At 33.8% G+C, this 26,753-nt stretch overlaps 1 protein-coding gene across 1 annotated transcript; it reads right to left on the reverse strand.

The window, feature by feature from the left end:
* Positions 1–631: 631 nt before the first annotated feature.
* Positions 632–26,753, reverse strand: LOC123562424 (bone morphogenetic protein 2-like). The gene is made up of 5 exons (XM_053537434.1): positions 24,952–26,753; positions 7,302–7,453; positions 6,754–6,913; positions 4,577–4,741; positions 632–2,105 (listed from the first exon to the last, which is right to left on the reverse strand). The coding sequence occupies exons 1-5, from the start codon at positions 25,256–25,258 to the stop codon at positions 1,498–1,500; spliced, it is 1,392 nt and encodes a 463-aa protein (XP_053393409.1). The 5' UTR covers positions 25,259–26,753; the 3' UTR covers positions 632–1,497.

Here is a 26,753-nt window from a genome sequence, read left to right on the forward strand (position 1 = left end):
ATTATTTTATTTTCTCACATTTGCTTTCAAAACGCTGATATTATGAGGAGATATCTGTTACAATATTTCGTCAGGTAGGGATCTGCTTCGCACATCAGTATACAATTGTAGTTTATAGTGCTATTTTTTCGTTTCATTTCGGACGGATTCTCATTTTTATTAAACCTAAGCAGTTTTTTAATGTTACAGTCACGTGTCTGTCACATAAAAATAGAAGAATATTGCCAAATCTATTCTTTTTTTTTCCTTATATGAAACTAAACCAGCTTTAAGTACAAGAAGAGCAATAGAAAATCGCATTCCAAATACTAGTTTTATATGTAAAGGTTAACTAATACAAACATGTTATGCTTTTAGTATGCTACTTAGAAGAGCTTCAACTGTTCGCGGAGAGGCATCAGTTATAAATGCAATCCGAGAGCAGTAACGATATTCAAATCCATTTCAACATGGCGTCAGCAGTTTACAAAATCAGACCTCTACCGATTGCGTTACCTCTACGCCAGAATAAAGAATTAGAACGGATTATCCAGTTAGAGTCAACATGAATCTAGTGTAGTAGTTGTCGTAGAAATAGCAACGCATTCCCTCAAGTAACTGATCTAAAAATAGTAAAATTGAAAAAAAAAAACGTGTTTCAGCTTTTATTTCATGACTTTACAACCAACAACAAACAAATAAAAACATACAAGAAGATAAAGTTGTAGCAACTATAAAAATTAAACATAATTTGAAAACAAAGGTTCTCTCTATTTCATATTTTTAAAACACAAAAGAAACAATGTTTCTACGTAGCGCCCGCGTTGGCGCAAACACTGAAAATGGTTGTAAATTTATTTCATAAATCAAAAGTTGCGTTTAGAAAAGGTGATTCATTTCTAAATTCTAGATTTGAGTCTTTGCACTTTGCTAGATCACTTTCTATGTTATTCTTGGCTTTCGCAAACAAAGTACAAGAATCATCAATGCTTTAGTTTTGTGGCATAAACTTCCTTTTGGTGACTTTTGCCGAGACAAGTTCAATATGACACATGTAAAATGAAATTCTTTAAATAAAACATTACTGGCACACCTAACAATGAAATGATGTCATTAATAATTCCAAGCATCTTTACTCTCCAAAGAACACTTTAATCCTCAAACGTACCTTTGGCTTTCATCGCGTGTTTTCGGTAATTTGGTAAAAGTTGAACCAAAACAATGTTCTCAAAAATTATAGCACTTTTATTAAAAATAATTCTTGAAAGATACCATTAACATAAGTTAACGATTTTGAATCTTTCACCTGTAATTACCATAACTTATCTGGCTCTATCTCTCGACCAAACCATTACCGATGGAGCTGTGGACATGAACAAGCCTCCAGTCCGACTGGTTTCACATTTATTAGCCCCATATGCGGATGTCTTGAACTTCGCAAACTGATGCAAATGGGTACATTTTCGATTTAGAAGAAAGCACTATATTACCAATTAATCTACCATCACATTAACACTATCAGTGGCAACCACAGCTGGCTGCTACCATATCATCATACTGCTTTAAAATCACATTTTCTGCATCATCAAAATATAATAAACTGATGGAATAAAGCTTATTAGGAACGCAACAGGGCGTAGACACGCCTTTTCCTACTCTAAGGGCGTGAACTATACTCTGTACTGTCGCGTGATTGGTTGGCCTCTGGCTTTGACCGAGAGGAAAGGGGCATGCTCCTTTACAATGATAAGCATTGTAACCTTTCGGAGAAATGATCCAACCCGCCCACCCGATTTCGTCAAAATCAACATACATTTGTCGCCTATTACAAGACTTTCTATGTTTACTAAAACGACGCTCAGTGTCTCGTTTTCCCTTTCTTCCTGTCCGATTTTTTCTATTGCTTTTATCACTATTTGCACTTGTGCTTAAGTCAGCATTTCTTTTACGTCTGCTATTGTTTACACTATTTTTCCTTGTGAAGAATGGATGTCCATATTCCTCTCTATCCTTTTCATTCAAGAACTTTATTGCCGTCTGCAATCCGGCGTTGTCATATCTGTAGCGCATTTTCCGCTGATATTTTTTCTCCAGTCGTCTGATATCACGTCTTATTTCTTTATATTCTGAAAGTAAAATCAAACTACATAAATAAAATCTGGAAAGTAGATCCCTCGGAAGCTCCGAGAACAAGTCAAATAGTGAAAATTGCAGACTCGGTTTGATTAAAGACCTGCAATATATGTTCCAGTGACTAACTGTATACCTAAATCAAATTATCAATGTATTGATTCGTCTTCAAACGTCAGATACCTTCTGGACGACTTGTTAAAATCCATCTCGGAGCTGAAACATGATTATGAAAAGACACGGAGAAAATTACTGAAGTGGTGTCTTAAATAGTTCAGAGGCTTGCAAAATAAACAAAACCCACGCATATGACATTTCAAAAGTAAACGGCATAGAAATGTGAAGTTTTAATGACGTCAATGGCGTATTTTAGTGGGCATGTGAAGAACAAATGGATTTCTGTGAACTGAAAACATCTTCTGTCTGAGTAGTCAAACAAAGTTCCACCAACTGTTCAAAGCGATGTACGTCTGACTCTGTTCAATCACAAACTTCCGCGTTTTCAATCAGAAATAAGGAACTTTACGTTTGTCGATCTGTGCATTTTCATCGCTCAAGTCGATCAAGAGGCTTGTCTAGAGTAAATATCAGGCAAGACCGAAGGCCGCAAGAATGTGGACCGACAGAGTACGTAATTAACGTCATTGATATATTTAGCAAATGACAGTTAGCGACATGTATAAATGGTAATTATCTAGTAGGAGTAAAAGAGCTGGAATAAGCACATGTTAAAGATATGCCCATCTTTCATTAAAAATTATCTTTAGATATGTATTTCAAAAGTAAAATATCCTCATCAAATAAACTTTACTAAATATGCAAATTAATTTTGTGTGTACAGGGATATTTTCATAATTAAATGGCATACATTCACTGCTGATTTGCAAAAAAAAAATCCTTTTTTAGAAGCTGTACACATTTATACTGTGTTCAGCTACGCATGTATTAAGTGTGTAATAATTTAAATCTACTGTATATTACACTAAATACACATTAACTTGCTAACTTTATGTTCACATGAATTATATGTAGTAATTGTTCATATGTTGAAGTATGAAATTTGGGTTCAGTATACCAGTTTTAGCGTCTAGCAGGGAGTCGAAATTGTAGTTATTCTTCAGCTATCAAAACGCATTGTATTATGAAATACGTTCAAACATTTAATTGAAACCATCACAACGGTTTATATATTAAGCATTTTTTATATTTCAAACATTATTTAGATAAAGAGAGATGTTTTTTCTCAAGTAATATAATAAAAAATCTCAAGATTTATTCCTGTGATCTATCATAATAACAACAAAAAGATTTTGAATTTATTTTGTAAGGGTTTTATTGATGTGGTATTTACACGTAGACACTCATTCCGTATAGTCCACATTTTACTAATTAAAAATAATTTAAAAGGTAGACTTGAAACTTTAAGATACAACAATAAACAGAAGTTTCTTATGATTTTAAAAATCAATTGTGAAATTTTATTCCTAGTGGCTCCAACTGAAAATAATTGAGTATTTTTTCCTCCGAGAGTCATAGTATTATTTTATCTGAACGGCGTCTTTTCTATAAAAAGGTCTCGCCAGTGAGCTTAACACGTCTTTAAAACTTATTAACGAGATTCCTTCTAATCTTGTTTAAACCTATAATTTCATCCGCACTGTAAGACTATCATTGCGCTTCTAGAAGGAAACACAATGGGTATGTCTATCCTGGCTCGAAATAACAACCAAGTATCTTATGGCAGATTTTCATTAATCTATGAATTCCTCTAAACCCTTGAAAATCTTAGACGGAGCTAATTGAAATTTTGGGCAGTCTCTATGTGTAATGGATCCGACGTAGCCAGATTGAACGTTAACTAATTATGTTTAATGTAAGCCATTCTACAGAACAGACGTATTTCTATAACTTTATATTTTCCGTCTCATATAATTACAGATAAGGAATGGAAGGAGTAATTAAAAGATAATTTTGGAGTTTAGGTTAAGAATACTAATTAATCATTATTGCAAAATTTAAATGCTACTTGAAATCTACAAACTCGTAAAGAAACTGAAACTGAAACTGATTTATTTGATTAAACGCCTATTTCTATACAATGGCATATTCAGTTGAACAAAGAAGCACTAAGTAAAATGTTCTGAAAATGAACGACCGGCACTATTGTTACAGAAACGTGCATGATATATTTGGCAGATTTATAATTTTATCTAAAAAAACTTTCTATGTAAAAGTGCATTTTCTTCGAGGAGCAATAGGCAATAGAGACCTTTTTCACTCTCATCACCGTAGTAAATGTATTGTCATAAAAATCACGATTGTAATTCAAATTTTATTATACTGAAAATGAATCTACTAAAATCGTATTCAAAATGTAATGATATTTACAAACACAATCTCACAAACGTTTGCATTTGTAAATCTTACTATGAAACGATAATTTTCACAACTAGTATCAAATACCGACCTTGGTCTTGAGGAGATATATAATGCGGAGTTCTATGTCGTCCGTCGTTTGTGTAGACAACAAGTATAGGTTGTTTTGTGTCATGGTGGGCTTTTCTTTGAGCAAATCTTACTTCGTCCTCACCTAACTGGTCTCCTTGTATGGTCTCGGATAGTACTAAAAATCCTGAAAGATATAATAAAATCAGTATTGCAAATAAAGGTTTATTAGATACTGTTAGATGCCTAATCTTAATCTGTACTCAGCACCAGGAAACATTTTAATTAATATTTCAGCAGTATCAATAGACGTACAAAACTATGTATGTAGATACCTAGCAAGGCACATACGTTTGTGTTAGTCCCAATTTAACTAAAAGATCTAGCACTTGAAATCTGACAAAAGGCAAACACTACTGTAGAATCAAGTCACGTGATATTTGTTTTTTTTTTAAATTTTAAATAGATACCATCTCTAAAGAAAATCAGCAAATTCTGTCACATCAAAAATAAACATAGTTCTTGTTATATTAGCTACGGTCTACTATGCGTGCACTTCGAATAGCATTAATTTTTGAAATATTGATAGTTTTATATTTCTTCGTGATCATCTTATTTTATCTTTTTTTTCATTTAACTATGAAAACAGAAAAACATATTTCAAGGATTTTGTGAATGGATATTTTGCACATAATCGCTTTAGTTATATAATGCCGGGTTTTTTCTTCTTCAGAAAATGCAAATTTTTCTGTACGTTGATTTCGTTTATACAATTACTGCAATATGTTTTGATGGTGTAACAATTAACTTCTTGCTACAACTGAAAAATGCTGTTGTTGTTGTTGTTGTTATTTCATGTTGTTTCTATACCTAATATCACTTGTTTTTATTGCCAAGTATCATAATAAATTATATTCAAAATATATTTAGCTCGACTGATTACTAGTGACTGATTTCTAAAAAATACTCTTCAAAAATTCAGATGCAATTTGTGTTCTGACGACCGATCGTGACTATATTCTGTCTAGGACAAGATTCATTACTACATATTACCATTCTGCACGTAATACAGACACGGAAAGCCAGTCAGATGTGACAGATGGCATCAGAACGCATCATGCCATAGCACAGACTTATCACAAAATCGGAACTAACACAGGGGATTGACCATCTTGTTAAAACATTAAGATCAGCGCCTCGAATCATATTTTTGAAATGATATATGTCTAAACACCGTCACCATTTACACAGAATAGCGTCATTAATCTAAAAGATTATATTTTATAAATACACAAAGTCGAAATCAGGGAAAACATTGTTACGATACGTATTTTCTAATTTGAAGACTAAATATCAAATAACAAGACCCGTAGTCATGAATGGCAAATATCAAAGTAGTCATATATTGGTTTTGGAGTATCTGTACTTATAGAATTTTGCAGAACTGTCAATAGCTACAGAATGATTAATCAAGCAAAGTTTCTCTGCACTAATCTGAGAATGACAGAGTAAAAAGAATATTTAGCATTTTAAACTCTGTGTATGAAATTTTAAATTGTAGTGTGTACGATTTGACCTTGTTGGATCTTGGCTAACAGAGTTTTAAATTTGCCCTAGACTCTATATAGATAAACATCCTGACAAAGGTAGAAAATCTGATCTCTAGAGTGTTCACTATGTTTTTCTATGATTTGACCTAGTGACCTAGTTTAAGATATGAGAGAACCCAGTTTTGATTTTGACCTAAATTTCAAATATTCTGATAAAGTTTTACGAAGATGAAATTGAAAAATTAGCCTCTGCAATGAAAACAAGGTTTTCCATGATTTGACCGAGTGGCCTAGTGTTTGACCTCGAAAAATACCAGTTTCAGGTCTGGCCTTGATTTCATGAAGTTTCATAATGATGAAATAGAAAATATGGCCTTTATAGTGTTAAGGTTTTCTTTTTAATTGACTTAATGACCTAGTTTTTGACCCCAGACGACCCAGTAACGAACCCTTCCGACATTAAGACTGGGCAATTTTTTAAAACTCTTGAGAGTTAACAGTCAAATTGTTAACGACAGACGACGACTGCAACACAAGACGACAAACGACGACGGACTCCGAGAACCACAACTGCTCAGCTTGATCAGTTTGTGTTCAACTCAGCCAATAAAAACGTGAAGTACCATAACATAAAATTCTGAATAATTACCGTAGTTTTTTAACTGACCACTGGCCCATTGCCTCACTGCTCGAGTCACGTTGAATATGACCCATCCTCTATCATGGGTCCTTACTCTTTTATGGTCAAGCAAGTGTCGACCTTGATCGGAATACATATTATTAGGATCTAAAACTTGATATACTTTTATCTGAAAGAAAGAACAATATTAAATACATAAACACATTTAAGCAGAACTAAGAAAAAATCAAAATGTTAAGTTTTTCAGATGTTTCAAACAGGAAAAATGTTCAAGATTTGTTAAAAAATGCCAATGGTAACGAGAACCCGTCATTTTTTGGTAAAATATTGGTACAAATTATTAAAATGTTTGCTAACATTGGAAATAAAGATGTTCTAAGAAATACAACTGTACTTGAAATAACTAATTAGCATCATAAATGATAAAACAATTTTGGGAGACCCTTGGAATGCTATATATTATATACTCGTGTGGTCATTTAAAAACCACAGGATCCAAAGAAACATTCTGCGAAAGTATTAAAATATCTTTGCACAGAGTAAAAGAGAAAACCTACCTGAATTAAATGTGAAAGACGTGAGTGTGGCAATGAATGTCGAGAGTGGTTAGATTTCGGTGTCATCCGAAATAAGTGAAACTCTGATTCTAACAGGTGATCACTGGAATGCATTGATACGTTGTAATAGAAGTGCATCTCTTTGTTGTAAGCTGCAAATAGACGAAAAAATAGATGAACATTTTGATTAAAACTGCTGTTTGTATTTTCATTTCTGGAACTTGGCCTATAAGATAAGCAGACTTAATGCAAAATCCGGCAGTCATAATATGCCACTGCAAGGGTTGCTTATTACAAATAACCTGACAGTTATCCTGTCAAAACGATTTTCTTCATTATTTTCTCTAAAAATTCCAATTATTTTGTTGTATGTATTTGTTTTACATTGTTTTCAATATTTTCTACGATGTAATTTCTATTGACTGTGTTACTCGTTACTGCTACATCAAACATTGTTAGCAGTCTCCGGATTTATTTGCAAATCGGGAATTTTCGTAAACTCAAATCCTTTTCCGCCAGAATTTAAGACTATGTATTTAAATCATGCAAAAAATGCAATACGTAATCGTTTATTTTCAGTTACTCATGAGAAACAATCAAAACGTCGTCAAGCACGGTGTTTTTTCTTTTTGTGTGTGTGTTTTTTTTTTGTTCGTTTTTTTTTTATTTGGTCCACCCCTGCGGGCTTTTTATCTGCCGCTCTGGTAGAAAACACCTCTAAGATTTGGAACGTTTTGTTTATAGCTAAATAAACTGGTTTAACAAACACACTGCATTGCTTTAGAGATGAAAGGCCTCCGGAGCCTGGTGGTTAAGGTCGCAGACTTCGAATCACTTGCCCCTCACCGATGTGGGTTAGAAACCTAGCTTGAGGTGCAGAATTCTTCATGTGAGGAAACCATTCGGCTAGCTGGTTATAACCATGTGCCCGCCAATGCCTGAAGCAATGTTCGGAGGGGTACCTGAAGCTGGAAGGTCAACATATGACTATGTCGGTTTGACGTTGAACAGAACAAATTAAAAGAAACAGATGGACTCGAAATCCTCCCGCGGGAGAATATCTCCCATTATTGACACTGGCAGATTCTCCCGTTGGATGTTTTCACCCATTCTCAGCACGGGCATTTCCTTCGTTATCAAAATGCTCACTTCTCCCATTTTAAATTCCGAGTATTTAATTTCTTGTAAATGAGATGACAGACAGATATACAATCATTCACATTTTCGCCTCTTCTATTGACTAGTATTTCTTGAAAGATGTTCTTTTTTGTAAAAATTAAAACTTAATAATTAATAGCAATTTTACCACTTGCCATGGGAGGATACTCCCGCTTTTGAAATAGACGAAAATTCCCACTGGAGGAATCCTTCTTGTTATAAAAATGGAAAACAGTCCCATTCTAATGTTTCCAAGTTTTTGTTTTTTAGTTTATTGTTTGCATATTGCATGAATCTGTTATCTATAAACCTTGTTAATACATGTTAATAAAGTTTATGTATTCTGAATGCAGTGATTCAAATGCTTTGAAGAGTCTACGTTATTAATCGTTTACATTTAAAACAATTTTATTGATTTCGATTGTAAACTCCAAGAGACAATGTTTCCAAGCGTTAACGCAGGAATACCAAATTTATTCCTAACATCAGGACAGCTGTACTTCACAGTAAAGTTCAATGCTGTATTATGTATATGGTCATCCGTTTTGAAACCGGCTTATCTAAATATCCCTGCCTATGAAACTGGAATGTTTTATGTTAGAAAATAAAAACGTTTTTCTCAACTTCTAAACATATATACTATGAAGCACATACACAGGAAAACTTACATGCAACATGAACAATTTTTATCTCAGATATTTTCCCACACGTCTTTTGCAGACATTGGTAATTCACGAAGATCCTAATTTAGACATTATTGCCACACAAGTACTCCGACAGGACGAATAAAAGCTTTGTCTATATTTGATGGCACATAATTCAGGGCTGATAGAAACCATGTATCTGGTATATGTCTTCATAGATGAATCATGATAAATGACGCATTGTCTTCAAGGTTATATAGACTTTTCTTTAAATTTCCTTTCTTTGTCTACAAGTTATTTGGATTGATTTCCATCTTTTAAACAATGTATATGTTTTAATCATTATAATACTTTTTATCTTTTCCCCTCCTCCTCCTCCCCCACCCCCACCCTCAAACACACCTCTACTTACCCCATGAGATATTATAGGACGGCTGCTTGCAAGCAAATGTGAAATTTGTAGTTTTCATTTTATGTCAGACACTTTTTTCAGCTAGATTAAACGGACTTCAAATTCATAAAAGAAATATATATAACATGTACCTTATTCATAAGATAATACGTGTATTTCTTATATTCTGGCTACAAAATGAAAATCGGGAACTTTATAAAAGTACTTATTTAAAATCTACTCTTTGCGAAACAGATCTATGTTGAGCTTTTTCAAGAACGTGGATATTGATTCTGCAAAACCATGTTATTTAAAGTATAGGACAAATAAGTTTTTGAAAGCATATTACATGAATATCTTAACGGCATATAAAATGAACTCATATCTTTAGTAAAACTTGTTCTCATAATTTTTGAAAATGTTCCTCAATACTGACGTTCCCAATTTTTGCAAAGTAATCCAATTTAAGCTATTTATTCCACACGTGAGCAAAGATTTTTCTCGGTTTTTTTGAGGGCACTTGAAAAATTTAATGAGAGGGTGTTATGTAAATTGGCAAATAAATTCTGTAATGTGATTTTATATGGGTATTGTCACAAACCCAAGGTGTTCGACCAGCATATCCACACCTGTGACACGTATGGGATGTATTCTAATAGTAAGCTTAGGGAAAAAAACAAGTTAATAGCTTTCCAACAGATGCTAGGTTCAAGTGCTTTCCAATACGTTTACTTTGGAACTGAGAGGGTTTTATTATCGCATTATATTAATGGCATATGCAATTCATGTCATTATGTTATCAACTTATTATTACGGATCTACCCCTTAAGACGAATATCTGTTTTTCTTTTTGAGGGGATGATACAGGGATATGTTTGTGGCTTTATTTTCTAATCTGCCGACTGCTTTATCAAAGTGTTCGTGTTTTCATATAGCTTTTCCTACCAAGTTTGATACTTGTTAAATCGATTGTTAAATACTTGACATGCTTTTGGCGACTGTGATTGTCATTTTAATCGATTAAGGATCAAGTCCAACGATTGCATGGTGAGGATTTTAATGCAATGTCCAGGTGTTCAAAGAGAAATCACATAGAAGTTTTGTTTTTCAAATTTACTTTATATGCTAAATTTTACATGACATAATGTTTTTTCTTTTTTAAGAAGAAAAAAAGACTGACAGCCCCTTTGGAAGAGCCATATTGGACATGCGCATTTATATTACTAATGTAGCCATATCTATTTTACAAAATTGCATAAATAATGTCACATACACTCAACCCACGGGTCGAACCACAACTTTTACCAACATTGAGGATGTCTTCCTCGTATGTATGATGTAGCTATTTGCACATATTAAAAGTAATGATTATTTCAAGATACCATCGCCAATTTTCTTATTGCAGACATTTAAGTACTCCATACTCATCCTTTTGCAGAATTTGCAGTCTGTATAGTAACAATTATTGCACATCAACTCCCATTAGGAAAATATAATCACATATTGCAAATTACGCATCAGACTGCTGCAACTTTTCCTGTTATAATTTGTTAAAACAATGTCTGAATATTGTCATTTCTTTAATGTCTGTTAAGTTGGATGTTTTTAAGACTGTACCGATAGACAATTTGACATATTGCTTTCCTATGAATGCATCTGAAATGCAGACTGTCTGACAAATAGGGACTGACCCAATCATTTCCAGCGAAAATACATTTAGCAGATCTGGCACTAAACATTCCTATATCTCCTCATTAATTTCATATAACCTGTCATATTTCAATTACTTTGATATATATGCTTACACTTACAGTTCATTTGCATAGTGCCTTTTCTTAATATGTATTGAATTTTGTATAAAGTGGAATTTATAAGGAGTGGTTTTCTGCGTCTTTGTATCAATGTAGTTTACCCTTTTTTAGGTTGTCGTGATATGTTCTTTTCTGTAAGTATAGGCGATAAACCTGTATGCATGCAGTAAACGTTTAATTAATTTTCAGGGCAACCACTGTTGCAGATAACTTCTTCTAGTCATGACAATTGTTATTATCATTGTTGGAACTGCAACGAATGAATTTATGTGTTGCTGGGCAGCTGTACTGAGTTGTATCTACATGTACATCTTGCTTTGTGCGTAATCTGTATATAGAATGTGATGGATGGTGAAGAACATATATGTATTGATCAGAGCGAATACAAGAGAAATCTGATCAAAGTCATCTCGTTGTTAATAAACGAGCCGTGCCATGAGAAAACCAACATAGTGGGTTTGCGACCAGCATTGATCCAGACCAGCCTGCGCAGTCTGGTCAGGATCCTTGCTGTTCGCTTTTAAAGCCTATTGGAATTGGAGAAACTGTTAGCGAACAGCATGGATCCAGACCAGACTTGTTACGCTCATATCTATATGGATAAAAATTAATGAGAGAAGTGTTTTGACACGTTTTATAGGAGACCATGCGTTGGTCAATGGAAGTCCCTTCATCCGTGCTGAGTTTGGGCAGTCCGAAATAAGCATGAAAACGACCTAGTCATGTGCACGGGCGCACGTGTCACATTTGATACATTAAAATAGTCTTATTACTGTCTTTTAAATATATGTAATGAAAGAAACTGAATATGATTAAAATTGATTAAACTTTTTTCGTCATATACCAACTAAAACTTTTTCTCCTGCAAACTTCTGAAAGTGAAATAATATATCTCATATTTGAATTTTCAAAAGTCCTTAAAACATTCTTATCCTTGTGTCGTCTCAAATGTATACTAATTTATCAATTACCACAATAGCATGCCTATAGACGACAAGATAAACCCATGTCTTAAACAGTGTAAAGATCGTAAAATTAATGTTTTTCGCCGTTTTGCACATACTCGACAATGTTTTGCAGAAAAGTATCATCACACATTGATGATCTGTTAACATACTACGCTTAACAGCTCTTCAATATTCGTTCTTTCATAACGGAATCTATAAAGACATGGTTAAGAAAATTCGGAAACGAAAGACTTCTGGATCCATGCTGGTCGCAAACCCACTATGTTGGTTTTCTCATGGCACGGCTCAAATGATTAATTAATAGCACTATTAATTGTTTGGTCTGGTCGTCATTAACCAAACATTTGTCTTAATGTAATTCATACTTTATTTTTGTATAGTCACCGTCATTGGACGAAGTTTTAATATTTTTCCCACACAAATCTCTTTAGTTCCCATCATTATGTAAAGAACGTTTTTATTTAGCTTAATAAGAATTGTTTAAGAGTATTTAATACCTTAATCGGTCTTGAATATCAGGTGTGTCGAAAAATTGAAATATAATTAATTGACACACCTACCGAAACTTGAATTGGTTTATAACGTATAAAGATGTAAACAAAATCAGGTGAATGCTGATCGAATTTCACGTGCAATATAGTCATATTAAATTCCGTTTAAGCGCTGACAAAATATTTTGTAGATCCTGCTAATACCTTTTTATAAGCTTCCTCAAATATCTAAATGCTGTTTTGTCCAAATGTTACAAGTCAATACGATTGGTATCTTTTGTTTACAAAATACGAACAATTCCACCTTCATGTATTAACTGCAGGTATATACTGACTGATTTTGCACTTTCTGTTTCAAGCTACAGTCATTTGTATATGCTTATTTGCTCTGTTAGTTATCTGAGCACCTCATCAAGTGTAAAGTTTAGACATCTGACGACAGATGATTTATCTCTGATCTTTAAACTCTCAATCTTTTCACCCCAACCCTTAAAGGTCAATAAGTTATTACACACGTCATGGGTAACCAGTCAGACAGGAAACGAGCCATGTTCCTTTCCTTTATTGATATCTTCAACCATATTTGGTAAATCTTTTGTTACGTTTTAAGATGGCAATCAGTGTTATTGTTTTCATTGAATGTGTCAAACTGAGAAAGACAATGTCTGTCAAATCAAAGTAAGGTGCACGCCCTTGTTTTAATCTTACAGAAAATCGATTGACGTAGAAGACACTGATATTAGTTTTAAAAGTACTTGTATTTATCAGCCTGATGATATAAATGAAGGGATTACTCATTCAGAAGAATTCTTACTTGATAATGCTATTGAAACATTGCACCACATACTTGGACTCCGTGTTGTAATAATATTTGGTCCTCTGCGTAACTGAACTCCGCTGGGGCTTGAGGGGTGATGTACTTTCCATTATCTCCCATAAACTGACGCAGTCTAACCAAGACTGCTATTACTGTAAGATCTTCCAGTTGATTTAATTAGGCAATAAAATGTTGTATAAGACTGGATATTTTGATCATGTCATAGTCACGTTATTATATCGTATCTTTTAATATTTATTTTGAGGTGTTTTTTGTTTTTGTTTTTTGTTGTTGTTTTTTACATTGTTTCAAATGTCTATGTTGATTTATTGTGTATAAGAATCCGTTTTCTAGTATGTATATATGATTATATTTATATAGATCGTATTTCGTAAGAATACATGCATTTTGATTTCATAAACAAACTCAAGAAAATTTGTCTTGAGCCACTTTTCTTAAAACCGTAAGTTATTCATGTCATTGATCAATATCGTATGGTTTAGTTAAAGAAGCCGTTCCCTTCAAAACAAACGTCTTGTCACATATATTTAATTTCGGGTCATCAGTTACTTAAGTATTCAGCACGTTATTCGTTTTATTTTGTAGGACGTTTTTGCTCTACCCGAGAAAGCTAACAGATGGTCGCTCCTGATGATCCCTGAAACGTGAGTCTAGTCATGCCATGTGGACCAAAAGTCTTTCATTAATTATTTACACTTCACAATAACCAATCTAATAATATTGGGCTTATGTAGAAATGTGAAAAGTTCATTTTTAATAGGGGATGTCAACATTTCTGACACTTTTGTTTGTGTAATGCAATAATCCTATCATTGCATTACGCCACATATTTACAGAGAATAGGCAAGTGATAAAATCCGTGGGATACCTGGATCGTCTTTGAGAGAATTTTTTATTCCGTCTATTGACATCTTTACAAGAGGACATGATATGTACATCTTGACAAAACTTGAAGAGTTCTTGTATTCAGGGACATATCTGGAGTGGAATTGTTTTGCATACACATTATATTTCTATAAGATATGCAGGTGGCAATCCTTTCATGAATTAATGTCTTAAATAATACCTCACTAGCAAACATACCAATCCTTACATCACAACTAACCGTCGCCTCAGCGCTAAAAGTGGATAAAGGCTTCATTATGCCAGGGCAGTTATCCACTTTATGCGCTGAGGCAACCAAATCCTGTCTGATAGATTAGACGATTGATTGGCAGAAAGAACAGCCTCCTACCGCAGTCAGAGGACAAAATATTTGCACGAAAAACAAATGACCTTGCTGTGACATTTCAGTTTGTTTTGTAAAAGTAGATAAAAATGGCAGCTACAGAGTCTGTTCACGAGACGTACATGTAAAGCTCACGCCCCTTTGCATCGGCTTTGTCAAACTAATACAATAACTATGAGTGGAACAATTAGATATATTGTTAACAATGACTCCAAGTTAGCGGCGACTTTCTATGGCTACCAAACGAAACCTAAATACTGCTGTTTAGAAAGTTAGTCAAATCTACCAGAAGATTATTTGGAAGGATACACCGCAACAAAGTCAAATCGGTTTGACTGGCAATGTTTGTGAAAGGTTATGAGAGCGAAACATCATTCAAGCCCCCATGCACCGTATTTACGTTTCTCTGACGTCCTTATTTTAAGCATCAATATACTCTCTTATAAATGACAATGTTTTGCTATAGTTCGAGACTCAAATGCAGATATAAAAGATGAATGTTCACATTCCAACTTAACAAAGCGCAAACTATGTAAAACAGAATGAAAAAGAAATCTTCATTACCTTTGTCACGTATTCTATCCTATTTCTGTGGTTAATACATTACAGTTTTGAATTGATACAGTTGGGAGTGGGTCATGACACAGAAGTTCAATTTGACCTATTCAGCCTCCAAATCGGCATTATATAATCCCTTATCATGCTAGACACGACTGATTCTGCCTATGCGACCAGTGTAGAAAATGATCAGCCTGCACATCCGTACAGTATGATCATGATCTGCATTGTTCGCCATTCAGTCTGTATCTTTTTGGTAAGCACCCCTTTTAACAGCTAATGGTACTGTCCAAATTGAAAGAAAGTTCATCATAGAAATTTAGCAGAGTAAGAGTTATAACTTGTTACGCTCATATCTATATGGATAAAAATTAATGAGAGAAGTGTTTTGACACGTTTTATAGGAGACCATGCGTTGGTCAATGGAAGTCCCTTCATCCGTGCTGAGTTTGGGCAGTCCGAAATAAGCATGAAAACGACCTAGTCATGTGCACGGGCGCACGTGTCACATTTGATACATTAAAATAGTCTTATTACTGTCTTTTAAATATATGTAATGAAAGAAACTGAATATGATTAAAATTGATTAAACTTTTTTCGTCATATACCAACTAAAACTTTTTCTCCTGCAAACTTCTGAAAGTGAAATAATATATCTCATATTTGAATTTTCAAAAGTCCTTAAAACATTCTTATCCTTGTGTCGTCTCAAATGTATACTAATTTATCAATTACCACAATAGCATGCCTATAGACGACAAGATAAACCCATGTCTTAAACAGTGTAAAGATCGTAAAATTAATGTTTTTCGCCGTTTTGCACATACTCGACAATGTTTTGCAGAAAAGTATCATCACACATTGATGATCTGTTAACATACTACGCTTAACAGCTCTTCAATATTCGTTCTTTCATAACGGAATCTATAAAGACATGGTTAAGAAAATTCGGAAACGAAAGACTTCCAGACCTGATAAAAAAAGAGAGAAATAACTTACACGTGTGTTTATTTTACTCACTGAACAGGGTATTCATCAGATTTTATACATAATTTCATTCGAAAACGATGATTGTGTAATTATTCAACTAAGAACATTCAATTTTACCGTAAAAGAACTCAGCTTAAGCAAAAGCTAGGGGACATCAGAAATGCTGAACATTCCTTTACCTCTCATGAACAGACACAATGAAACCAAGTCTGCTATCATTTTGGTTGGTTGCGTTCAAGGCTTCCAACGGATCTTCTCACATTTAAAAAAAAATAACAAACAGTACACGTAAATGCACAAAACATGCCAAAAAATATAACCCAAGCTACCCCTAATTGTACTCAACACTCTGACTTTTCCCAACGACAGATGCTTAACAAGGTCTTATAAAGGCTTCCCCATTCACTGTAACAACTTGGGCTTGATTTCTTCAAAGCAGAATATCTTAGACGATCGCAGCATGACGTCAGATTAAAATTAACTTCTAGTTAAGACCACTATCATTAGATTACCCTAAAAAGGGCAAACGGAGCGTCATAAAAAGTCAAAGGGACCCTTATAACAATTATCTTCGTTTCAGTTAATAACAGCCGACGTTGGATAACAAATGAAATCGGCTTTTCTAAATAATGAGAATCCGTCAGAGCATTTTTGAACACAGAAAAGACTATAATGTGGGCAAAACCTACAAATTTATTCAATTGAGCTTGCTCTAACTTTTCGAGAGTCAAAGTGTATCGAATAACAAGCAATTACAATCCACCCTGACAGAGTTGAAATAATAAATGCATCCTATAATGCTTTTTGTAATTTCAGTGAAATCTGATCGGAAATTTGGATGTACTTATCCAGCATTTTTTGCATAATTCTACCGCGTGCAAACGTTATATCATGAATCAGCAAAATGGGAAAATGTTATTATGTAATTGTACTAGTGCAAGAACTAACTAATAAACACATGATGCACAACTGAGAACATACTTAAGTTTATTTGGATTCGCACTTCTAACTGAAATTTCAATTCAATAGCTACTTGTAAATATAGATTTAGTGAGAGCAATTTATTAATGCAGCTGTGAAGAATTCACTATCTTCTAGTTAACATAAATTATTTGAATTCTCAACTCGAATATCAATAAAAACTAAAAAAGTTGGTTTGAATATATTAATTTAATCGTTTCTTAAGAAAAATCTTAAAGGTCTATAGTGACACTATAGTCACCCCACAATGAAACTACTTCCGGGTCGTAGGGTGCTGAAATAGTGCCTATAGTATGCATGCACATTTTTGATACATATGAAACATTTCCAGCGGATGGATACAAAATTAGAGGTTACCCCAATCATTCACATCGATGATCAGTCAATATAATTTGATTGGATGGTGTACACGTTTAAGTGTTAGTTAATTATATTTTCAAAATGACTTACTGTAACCTTAGAGAGATCAAATTAAATATGCCCGTTTTAGAGTGTAGTCTCTAGTCTAGGGAAAACACCGAACTGTTTTCATATAGTTAAGATAAGAATTCATAAACTAGAAATTCCTAATCAATAGCGACGAAAGAAATGAAAAATCTCATATATTAGACTTTTGACCTCCCAGGCTCGCGAAAAATAATTATGATCGTATCAGTAGACATAAGTGATACATCTACAGCTCAGGTCTTGTATATTACATATCTTTACATCACAAAACATAATAGAAGTAATTAATCAAATTCGTATCATCCGAGCTTCTGTACATTCATTCACAATCCGTGTTCATACGGTGTTCAGTTAGGGCCATCTCTATATCCTTACAACGACGGGCACATTTGTATACAATCTCGCGAGGCATACGTATGTTTTAGACAACACAGAAAATGACGTCATATGTGCTTCAGCTTTTTCCGGAAGTAAAGAAAATGAAAGTAAACAGGCTAAACTTGAAAACGAAAGTTGCATTTCCATTGGTCTGTAGTCAGGTGTCACGCGCAGGGGTCACCTCGTCTAAATGTATGCGAGTGGACTTGTTTTTTTTTTTTTTTTGCTAATGGGGATTCAATTTTCAGCACTTTGTAAAGATGGACTTTAGTACGACATGTCAGCTTTCCACCTACGAAAACATATTTGAACTCAGAATAAACACAAATCACACAGGGGTCCGTAACGGAGCACGGGTATATGGAGATTTTTGGAACTTCGTAAAATTTTGATGTTGTCTATAACAGTGTCAGTATATGCCTCGGATGTTAGATATTTCCGTATTGAGAGCTGCAGACCTAGACATTAAAATGAATTTCGTTTAATAAATTATGATTCTACGGAAGCGTGAAAGGGCCATCAGACGCTAATACGATTTATTACGTTACTGGCGCGGAAAGGATATGTGGGCGATATAACAAAAGTTCGGTATCAATATCGCATATATATGCAACTAGTAAAGAAAGCCGTTGTAAAAAGATACATGATTTAGCAATTTAAGTAAATCGCTTTAATAGTTGATGTAAGTGGAGAAACTCCTCATTCAGGAAATTAATTTTTCATTTCATGGTTTTGTTATAAAATGTAAACAATCTTAGCTATTATGTTGCAACACATTGTACTTAAAGTGATAGTCACCCTGTGAGAAAATTTTAATTAGTTAAGCTGCTATCTATTACATGTCTATAAAGAAGCATTCCTCGGAGTTGTGTATCACGACGCCTTTAATTGTTGACATTTTCCTTGCATCTGCTCAAATTTCAGTATGAATAATTACACTGATAAGTTTGTTTGCAGTACCGAAGTGTTGACTTCAATATTCTTTAAGTTAAAACCTCGTGCAAAACTAGTTCCTGTACATGCCAAAATTTATTTCAATCATCATCTCAGATCTGTACAAATTATGAATCAGAATTGAGTTCGTTGAAACGTTTTGGAGACGGTGCTTGAGCACGTGCTGATAATGATTTTCTGCAAACAGTTTTGACGTAATGACAAACCTAACAACTTCTCCAAGAAGAAGCTTTACGCCCGAAGTGTAGTTCCGTCCATTTATGATAAACACCAACACTGTCAGAAGCATCCGAAAACTAAATCAGTGTCTGTATGAAACATAAGTCATAATTGTATTCAATCTCTGTTGATTCAGAATAGGTATTAAGCTACTACATTTCTACGTTATGTCATTAAATAGTCGTTCAAAAGTACCGGTTACCGACATCTAATAGCATGATTTTGTTAATTTCTGAAGGTCTGTTATTCCTTTTTAATCAACTCAGAAAAATCATCGTTTAGTCAACAGAAATAAAAGATATATATTATCATAAGTGAAATCGAATTATCCGTTTTGTTTTGATCGTGGGTATCTATAAATCTCTCTCAGACACTTGTATCAGCCAATATTTCAACTACTAGACGCTTATATCAGTTAATATTTCAACTACTAGACGCGAGATGGCATTCGAGTAATCATCAGCTGATAAGCCTTGCCTTAGTGAGGTGATTGATGAAATTAAAACATTTCCGGAAGAACGATGACTTTGCTTGCATATAGTGCAGTAGACTGGCTACCATTCCTATCTTTATTCTTTTAATTTGGTTTTCTGTCAGACATGTTTGATCAGATCAATTAAGAGCAAAATGCCCTTTCTTGGGATACTAGTAAGAGTTATAAATCTAATTCCATTAAACACTTGGCCGCGCATCAAGGCTAGACGCAAAGATTCGTTGGAAATACATTTCTATACATTATGAATAATACTGAACCGAGTGGGTTTGGTTAGGGATAGACTGGCTAAGATATGGATGGAACCTAGGGGTGATTCGTATATAACATAGGCAATCTTTGTTACGTTTCCTTACTGACCCAAAGTCGAAAATTGGAGATAGCTCGATTCATATGATACAGCTTACATAACGCGTAAGGATACAGAAGTTTTAGGATAGAAGTTGAAGAGATAATGTTGAACGGAATAGTGAAGTTGTTGGAAAGAGCACATATCTTTAGGTATATAAAATCCTGAAGACAATGCATTTCCTATGTATGTTTTATTGATCGACAGTTTTAGACAATTTTAGAAAGAAATATTTTGCCATTGGATGATACTTCAGCGTAAAGCAGTCCGATTATTTTACATTTCTAGGAATAAATTACAATGGCAAATATTCAATAGCTATATAAAGTGTTCGCAAGTTTATATGTAAATAGTGGCTTAATGCCGCAGCACTGCATACGCACATTCCATATTCATTTAATAAGGCGGGAGCGCTATTTGCCACGGGAAAACAATCCCATTTGATATTTTAACACTTTAGCATCAAATCGTACATTATCAGTTATTAGTCAATCTTGTGTTTATAAAATGATTTTTGACTGAATTTTTTTTCTTGGACTACGCAGTGACCCAGTGTCCCAGTGGTAAATTATGACGCAACAATTAGGTTTTGTGGTATGCATGTTAAGTACCTAAATCTCCTTCATACATGACATGTACTTTTAACTTGGAAAGTATTCAAAATTAATGTGAATGTGTTACGATCAAGTGGAATTTTGTTTTAAGTCCGTTAAATACCAAGTATATACGTTCTGACCGCTTGTTCCAAAGGCTAGAGGGCAAAACCCAGCCAACCATGATATCTGTTGCTGCTGCTCTTTACTTCCAGTAAGCCATTTCTAGTGTTATTAAGCTCTTCACAACCGAGGTAAAATAACTGATATAAAATTCAGTCTTATAAATTCACAGAAAAAGTGACTCGAAATTAAGCTGAACATTAAATTCATCTGTTGGTGGTATTCTCCTAAAAGCTGAGTGTAAACGAAAAAAAACGACTTCTTTTATCCAATTTCATAGAAGTCTTATAAGTTATTTTGTACACGATTAGCAAGTGCTCACGAGCGCTAAGTACCGACAATTATTTTGTCATTTTGCCATTACGTATACGATAGGAAGTCGTTTTAAACTTGCGGAAGAACTTTTGAAAGTGACAGAATGAAGTATGGTCCATTATGCTTACATCATAAGATTTCACTTACACTTTCTGAAATTGAAGAAAAGTAAACAGTTACAGATGTGAAGTCTATTAAATTCTAATCAGCCGTAAATTCCCTGAGATTTGCGGAAATGCATATGCACTTTAACAAAGAATTCTTAAGAAATGACAGAATACATTTCTCCGACTTCATTTTTTACTTTTAAGAGATGAAAGATACGTGTTTTCTCTGTATATAAACACCTTTTCATGACAACGACCTTTGTAACTTTAAACATAATGAATCTTATTAAAGTTTCCACAAGGTGGGTTTAAGAATACGGACAGTTTTTCACAAAGCGCGGGAATTAGAACATCCTAATACTGAGATTTCTATTTATCTATTTATTCATTTTTTTTCTCAAATCTTCATCAATTATCATGCATTTTATGCCGAATAGGGTACCTTTTAAACTTTATGATATTGATGGATGAATGTACATGTATGCAAATGAATTACACTGATTTATTCTCCTGGTAAAATCATTTCAAATCGAGTTTGTTTTTAAAGTGTGTTTGTCGTTAAAATTGTGCTACTGATACTCTTATTGTTGTAGATACTGTGTTTTAACATTTATGTAGAAGGCCATATTGGAAATAAGTTGTATGTATACTATGTACTCTTAATATGTCACCTTCTTAAAATAAAGTTATTATTATTTATTATTATTACAGGCAGCCTCTTACGGCGGTATAAGTAGAAGCGGACAACGTTCACCACGCTGGAATAAGTACAACGCACAGCGTCCAACGTGGGCGTAAGAACATACGGTTAGGGTACACAACAGTTTTTTGAGAACATGTACTTTCTATATACAGTACTTGTATATCTGTTGCGTTAGCACAACTGTAGATGCATTTTCTCTAAATTTCTTTATATTTTGCCGTTTCCTATGTTAGCATTGGACAACGTTTAGAGGTCTAATGTTACTTTTTGTATCTAATCGCAGTGGGTTGAGCTTAGAACTGTGGGTTAAGTTGTTTGTTATCGTCAGTAGAAGAAAAACAGAAAATCATACTGCGATATAAAATTTAGAGAAACACAGAGGCTGAGAGATACAGTTTCTCGTGAGTGAGCTTTAAAGCGACTCGCTCAGATATAATTTCGTAACAGTGAAATAACTTGCCAAGAAGGCTTTTGCGTTTACGTTTTATATAGATGTTTGCTTGTGTGGTAAATACCAAAGCAAAGACAGAATCAATCGTGTCCAGCATGTTAAGGGTTAAATAGGAAAGTTACTCTGCTTGCCAAGTTGTAAAAATGGGAACGATGCTGATTTATCTTTAATGATACTTGAAAAAAGCATAATTTAAGACCAGGCAAAACCATTAACTTTCAAATTGGATAATTTAACACAAGGCAAATCACTTTATCAACATGCTCAACTTGTGTGATTCGAGCCTAAGGTATCCAGAATAGATTTGAACTGAAACACTGTATTTCAAAATCAACGACTCAGATTAAATTATCATTTTTGTAATTTACTGATACATATATCAGTTTAATAGTATTTACAATTTAAAAGACCCAAATGTGCTAAGTACTAAAACATCCAAGAAGCATATGAAATGTGCTATACATGTACTAATATATATAAACTCATTTCACTTTATGGGTCATTTAATTTTTGGAAGTGAATTGTAACGACTAATCCCTTGTAACACATATTATTTTATATCTTTCATCAAAAGCACTAAGTATTCAACATTTTCGTAACAATACGTTACATTTTAGTGAACGAAACATCCAGAGTATTGCAAAAATAACCACCAAAGTGGTACAATTCTGGATCAAAATCAGAAATAACGTTCGATAAAATCAGTTAACTTGGTTACCTTTAATATAACTATATGTATTTCACATTCGCAACATTTTTCTCTCTTCTAATATCTATACAATATGATCGATTATAGGAAATCTAGGTACAACGGAAAATACATATTTACGCTGAATTACCGACCCGTCAGATTTTAGCTTAAGTTATTACAAAGAATCTGCTTGAAATTGACAGTTTCTTCTTTAATCACCATATTTTCTGCTCTCCAAAGCACTTGATAACTTATTTTAGCTTTATTTATAAATACGAGCTATTTTAAAGTAGGTTTTAACCCTTACCATGCTAGACACGATCATGATCTGCACTGTTCGCTACTCTGTCAGTATATTTTTTGGTAAGCACCCCTTTTAACAGTTAATGGTACTGTCCAAATTGGAAGATGGAACAGTTCATTATAGAAATTTAGTATGGTAAAGGTTAAATCTGTTTTCATTTTTGACACCAGAAAGGCTAATGCATCAGTATCAGTCCGTTTCAAACAAAACTTCAGGTTTTCAGACCCCATGACAAGATTCATGTTCCCAACCCTATAATTTGAGGGTTCTCTAATCATCCGTCTTTTTGTGCCCTTTCTTCACTTCGCTGGACACAGAAGTACGCCAAATGAACATAAAAGACGGTGTTCAATGGCTGATAACTGAAATTAATAAGCCGTTTTTAGTTTTGTGTCATTCAAGATTGAAATCAAACCTAAAAGAAATTGAACTTTCTATTTTCAGTTTTTGATGTATGGCAAGACTAAATAATGTCGGGTTCAAGCGTCTCGATCTTCATTCTTTATTTTTGATTTATTTAAACACTTTGTGATTTGGAGAAAACAACAATAAGAGCGGTCCCTTATAATAAAAATATGTAAAGTCTTAAAGGCCAATATTTCGAAGCTAAACTAAAAAATGACCACGAGAACTCCATGACTTGTCGCTATACTGGATATAAAGCAAGGAAGTGGTAATCGAGCGCACTTTTAATTTTAAATGAGTATACAGTATTCTTCATGTTCTGAGATACGTTATTTAAGAATGGATGCATTTTCTGTCTTGTTTTGTCAGATGAAAATTATTTTCACGGATTCCTTTTCAATGATACATTTTTCATTGTATTGTTTGTGTTTGCAGTCACGATTTCAGAACAGTATACTTTCATTATGTTCGTAGTTATCAATTTACAATCATATCAACAGTTCTGTAAGTTTATCAAGAGTTCCTAACAAATCACTTTATTTTCAACAAGTTTAATAATTCTTCACAACAAATAATGTAATTAAGTCCAAGCCGTTTGTGAGCTTATCATATTAGAACCCAGAGTGATTCATCCATATAATGTTTCATATACTGCATTGGGCATTTAAAACTGAACCTGTTCGGTCTCTGTTCTCCACAGCGCAGTGATTATCAACCTGCACGGTTACCAGTAATTTCGTTCAACTCTCGAACATAGGACCACAAATTTACTAAAAACTGTTGACGAGAATTGTGGTCGTTTTTCTTTGAATACTGTTTTACAGTTTTCTTTTAATTTAAATGCACATTGCACTCATTAACTTTCCACACATTGTAACATACCCATTTATCCAGGATATATCTTAAAAAAGATTTTGACAAATCATTATACATAAAACAAAATGACATTATTTCTTGCTTATCAGATCGAACCATAATTATGTACCCGGAGAGTGAGTCCGGATCATTTCTGGTGCGTAAGAATACTTCCGGTTTAAGTAAGACAAATTAATTTTCTCACCTCTATCAGGAAAACTGACGATAGTTGATGCATTATAAGGACCATCTTTTTTAATTAGACCTCCTGAGTCGGTAATGTCATTAAAAAGCTCCAACATAAATTGCGGTGGCGTTGAGTGTACATTGTGTTGGGGAGCGTGCTCGATCCCAAACACACGTGACAGTCTTTCCATGGCCTCGGTCTCCTCCGCCTGCGACTTCTTGCCTTTATTTTTCTTTCCGCCGTCTACGTATGTCATAGTTAATAAATAACATATCACTACAACATAAAAATCCGTAAGGCCTATGGGGGCCTTAAAAATCCACATGTTTATCCGAAAAGCACTTGAACGAGAACTTAAAGGATTTTGGTCAAGATATATAAATATTCTCTCACTTAAATTTATCCAGGTCGCAAATCCGAATCAAATGACACATCCATTTGTTTAATCGATTTCTTTTATTAGCTGGATTTTCAAGACAAAATGATAACATTTTGTTAAATCACACCTATTTCAAAACCTATCAAATTCATTATTAAACCTTTTAAAATCTGCAAAATTATTTCAGTTTCACTTCAACAGCATGTTCATCATTCTGGTGATAGATCTACTGCATGCTCAAGAAAATCTACAGATTATATAATACAAATATCACGTGTAATTTTACATCTTAAAAAAAACAACAAACAAATAGTATGAATGAGGCAAATCCAATATTTTTTTCAACACTGGTAAATATTTTTCTCACACCTGGCCATGCCTTGCCATATGATATAAAATATGCAAACGCACGCTTTACCACAGCTATATAACTACTTCTCTAAAATCCGCAAATAAAAATTGCTCCTTTTACGTTAAATATATTGTTTCATTGAAAAATAAATAAAGCATTCCTGTGAAAAGAATCCACTTTGACCACGGTTGAATAAACGAACAGTTCTTAATTGTACTATAGGCGGAGATGTATTCTTAAATCTCTGAGAAACGTTGTTTTATGTTTTCCTCTTAATTTAGCTCGCCACTTGTAGTTTTTTGCTTTGCGTTGAAACAAAACGGCGTTTAAGAGCGATATAAATCCGGCAAGTTTATTAGCTATCTTGATGTTTAACTTGAAATCTACGGATCAATCATTTAGATACATAGATACATCATCTCAACTCTGACAAAAGTCTGCAATCTTCTTCGTGTTATTACGCGAATAGCGCCAAATGTCGGCTAATCTTCATCTTGCCACATGCAGTTAACAAAATTCCAATCACTTATCGACACTTTGATTACAATCTTTTTGGTTATTTTCACAGTATTTTTGAAACAAAACGCGCCACTGTGTTAATTGTCATCTACAAAATAGTAGATTAGCTATCAATCCGTTTTGTCTCTCAAATAAGCTATCCTTCCGTTCTGTGTACGTTCAGTGTCAAAACCTCGTCTCGTGTTGGTCGTAATGGGATAACTATCTCATCTCTCCTACAAAAAGTCAAATTATCCTTTCCATCCAAAGCTACTCAACTGTTTAATTCGACAAAAAGGAGTTATATTCTTATAGGGAGATAATTAGCTTTAACAGAAAAGGGTGGTTAATAAAGTAACCCATATTTAAAGTTTAACAAAACCAAGAGTAACTTTGTTAATTTGATACTTGAAAAGAAATTCAGCAGGAAAAAATAAATAATTCATGCTACAATCTGTTAAATATTTAAATGTCGCGGTATGATCTTTTATCCCACAAAAAAGACGAAAAACAACGCTGAAAAACACAAGGTGGCCGGGAAATAAATTTTAATACGAGTAAATGGTAGGATTTTCTGTTTTAATGAAACGA

The sequence above is a fragment of the Mercenaria mercenaria genome, chromosome 2, assembly GCF_021730395.1.
Source record: "Mercenaria mercenaria strain notata chromosome 2, MADL_Memer_1, whole genome shotgun sequence".
NCBI classification, from domain to species: domain Eukaryota; kingdom Metazoa; phylum Mollusca; class Bivalvia; order Venerida; family Veneridae; genus Mercenaria; species Mercenaria mercenaria.

What these genes read in the sequence shown, in the direction of transcription:
- LOC123562424 (XM_053537434.1), bottom strand. Translation starts at nt 25,258, where the DNA reads ATGTGGATTTTTAAGGCCCCCATAGGCCTTACGGATTTTTATGTTGTA. An exon ending in CGTCAGTTTTCCTGATAGAG is followed by an intron (nt 7,454 to 24,951) that starts GTGAGAAAATTA and finishes GTCTATTTGCAG; the next exon opens with CTTACAACAAAGAGATGCAC. An exon ending in TGGTCAGTTAAAAAACTACG is followed by an intron (nt 4,742 to 6,753) that starts GTAATTATTCAG and finishes TATATCTTTCAG; the next exon opens with GATTTTTAGTACTATCCGAG.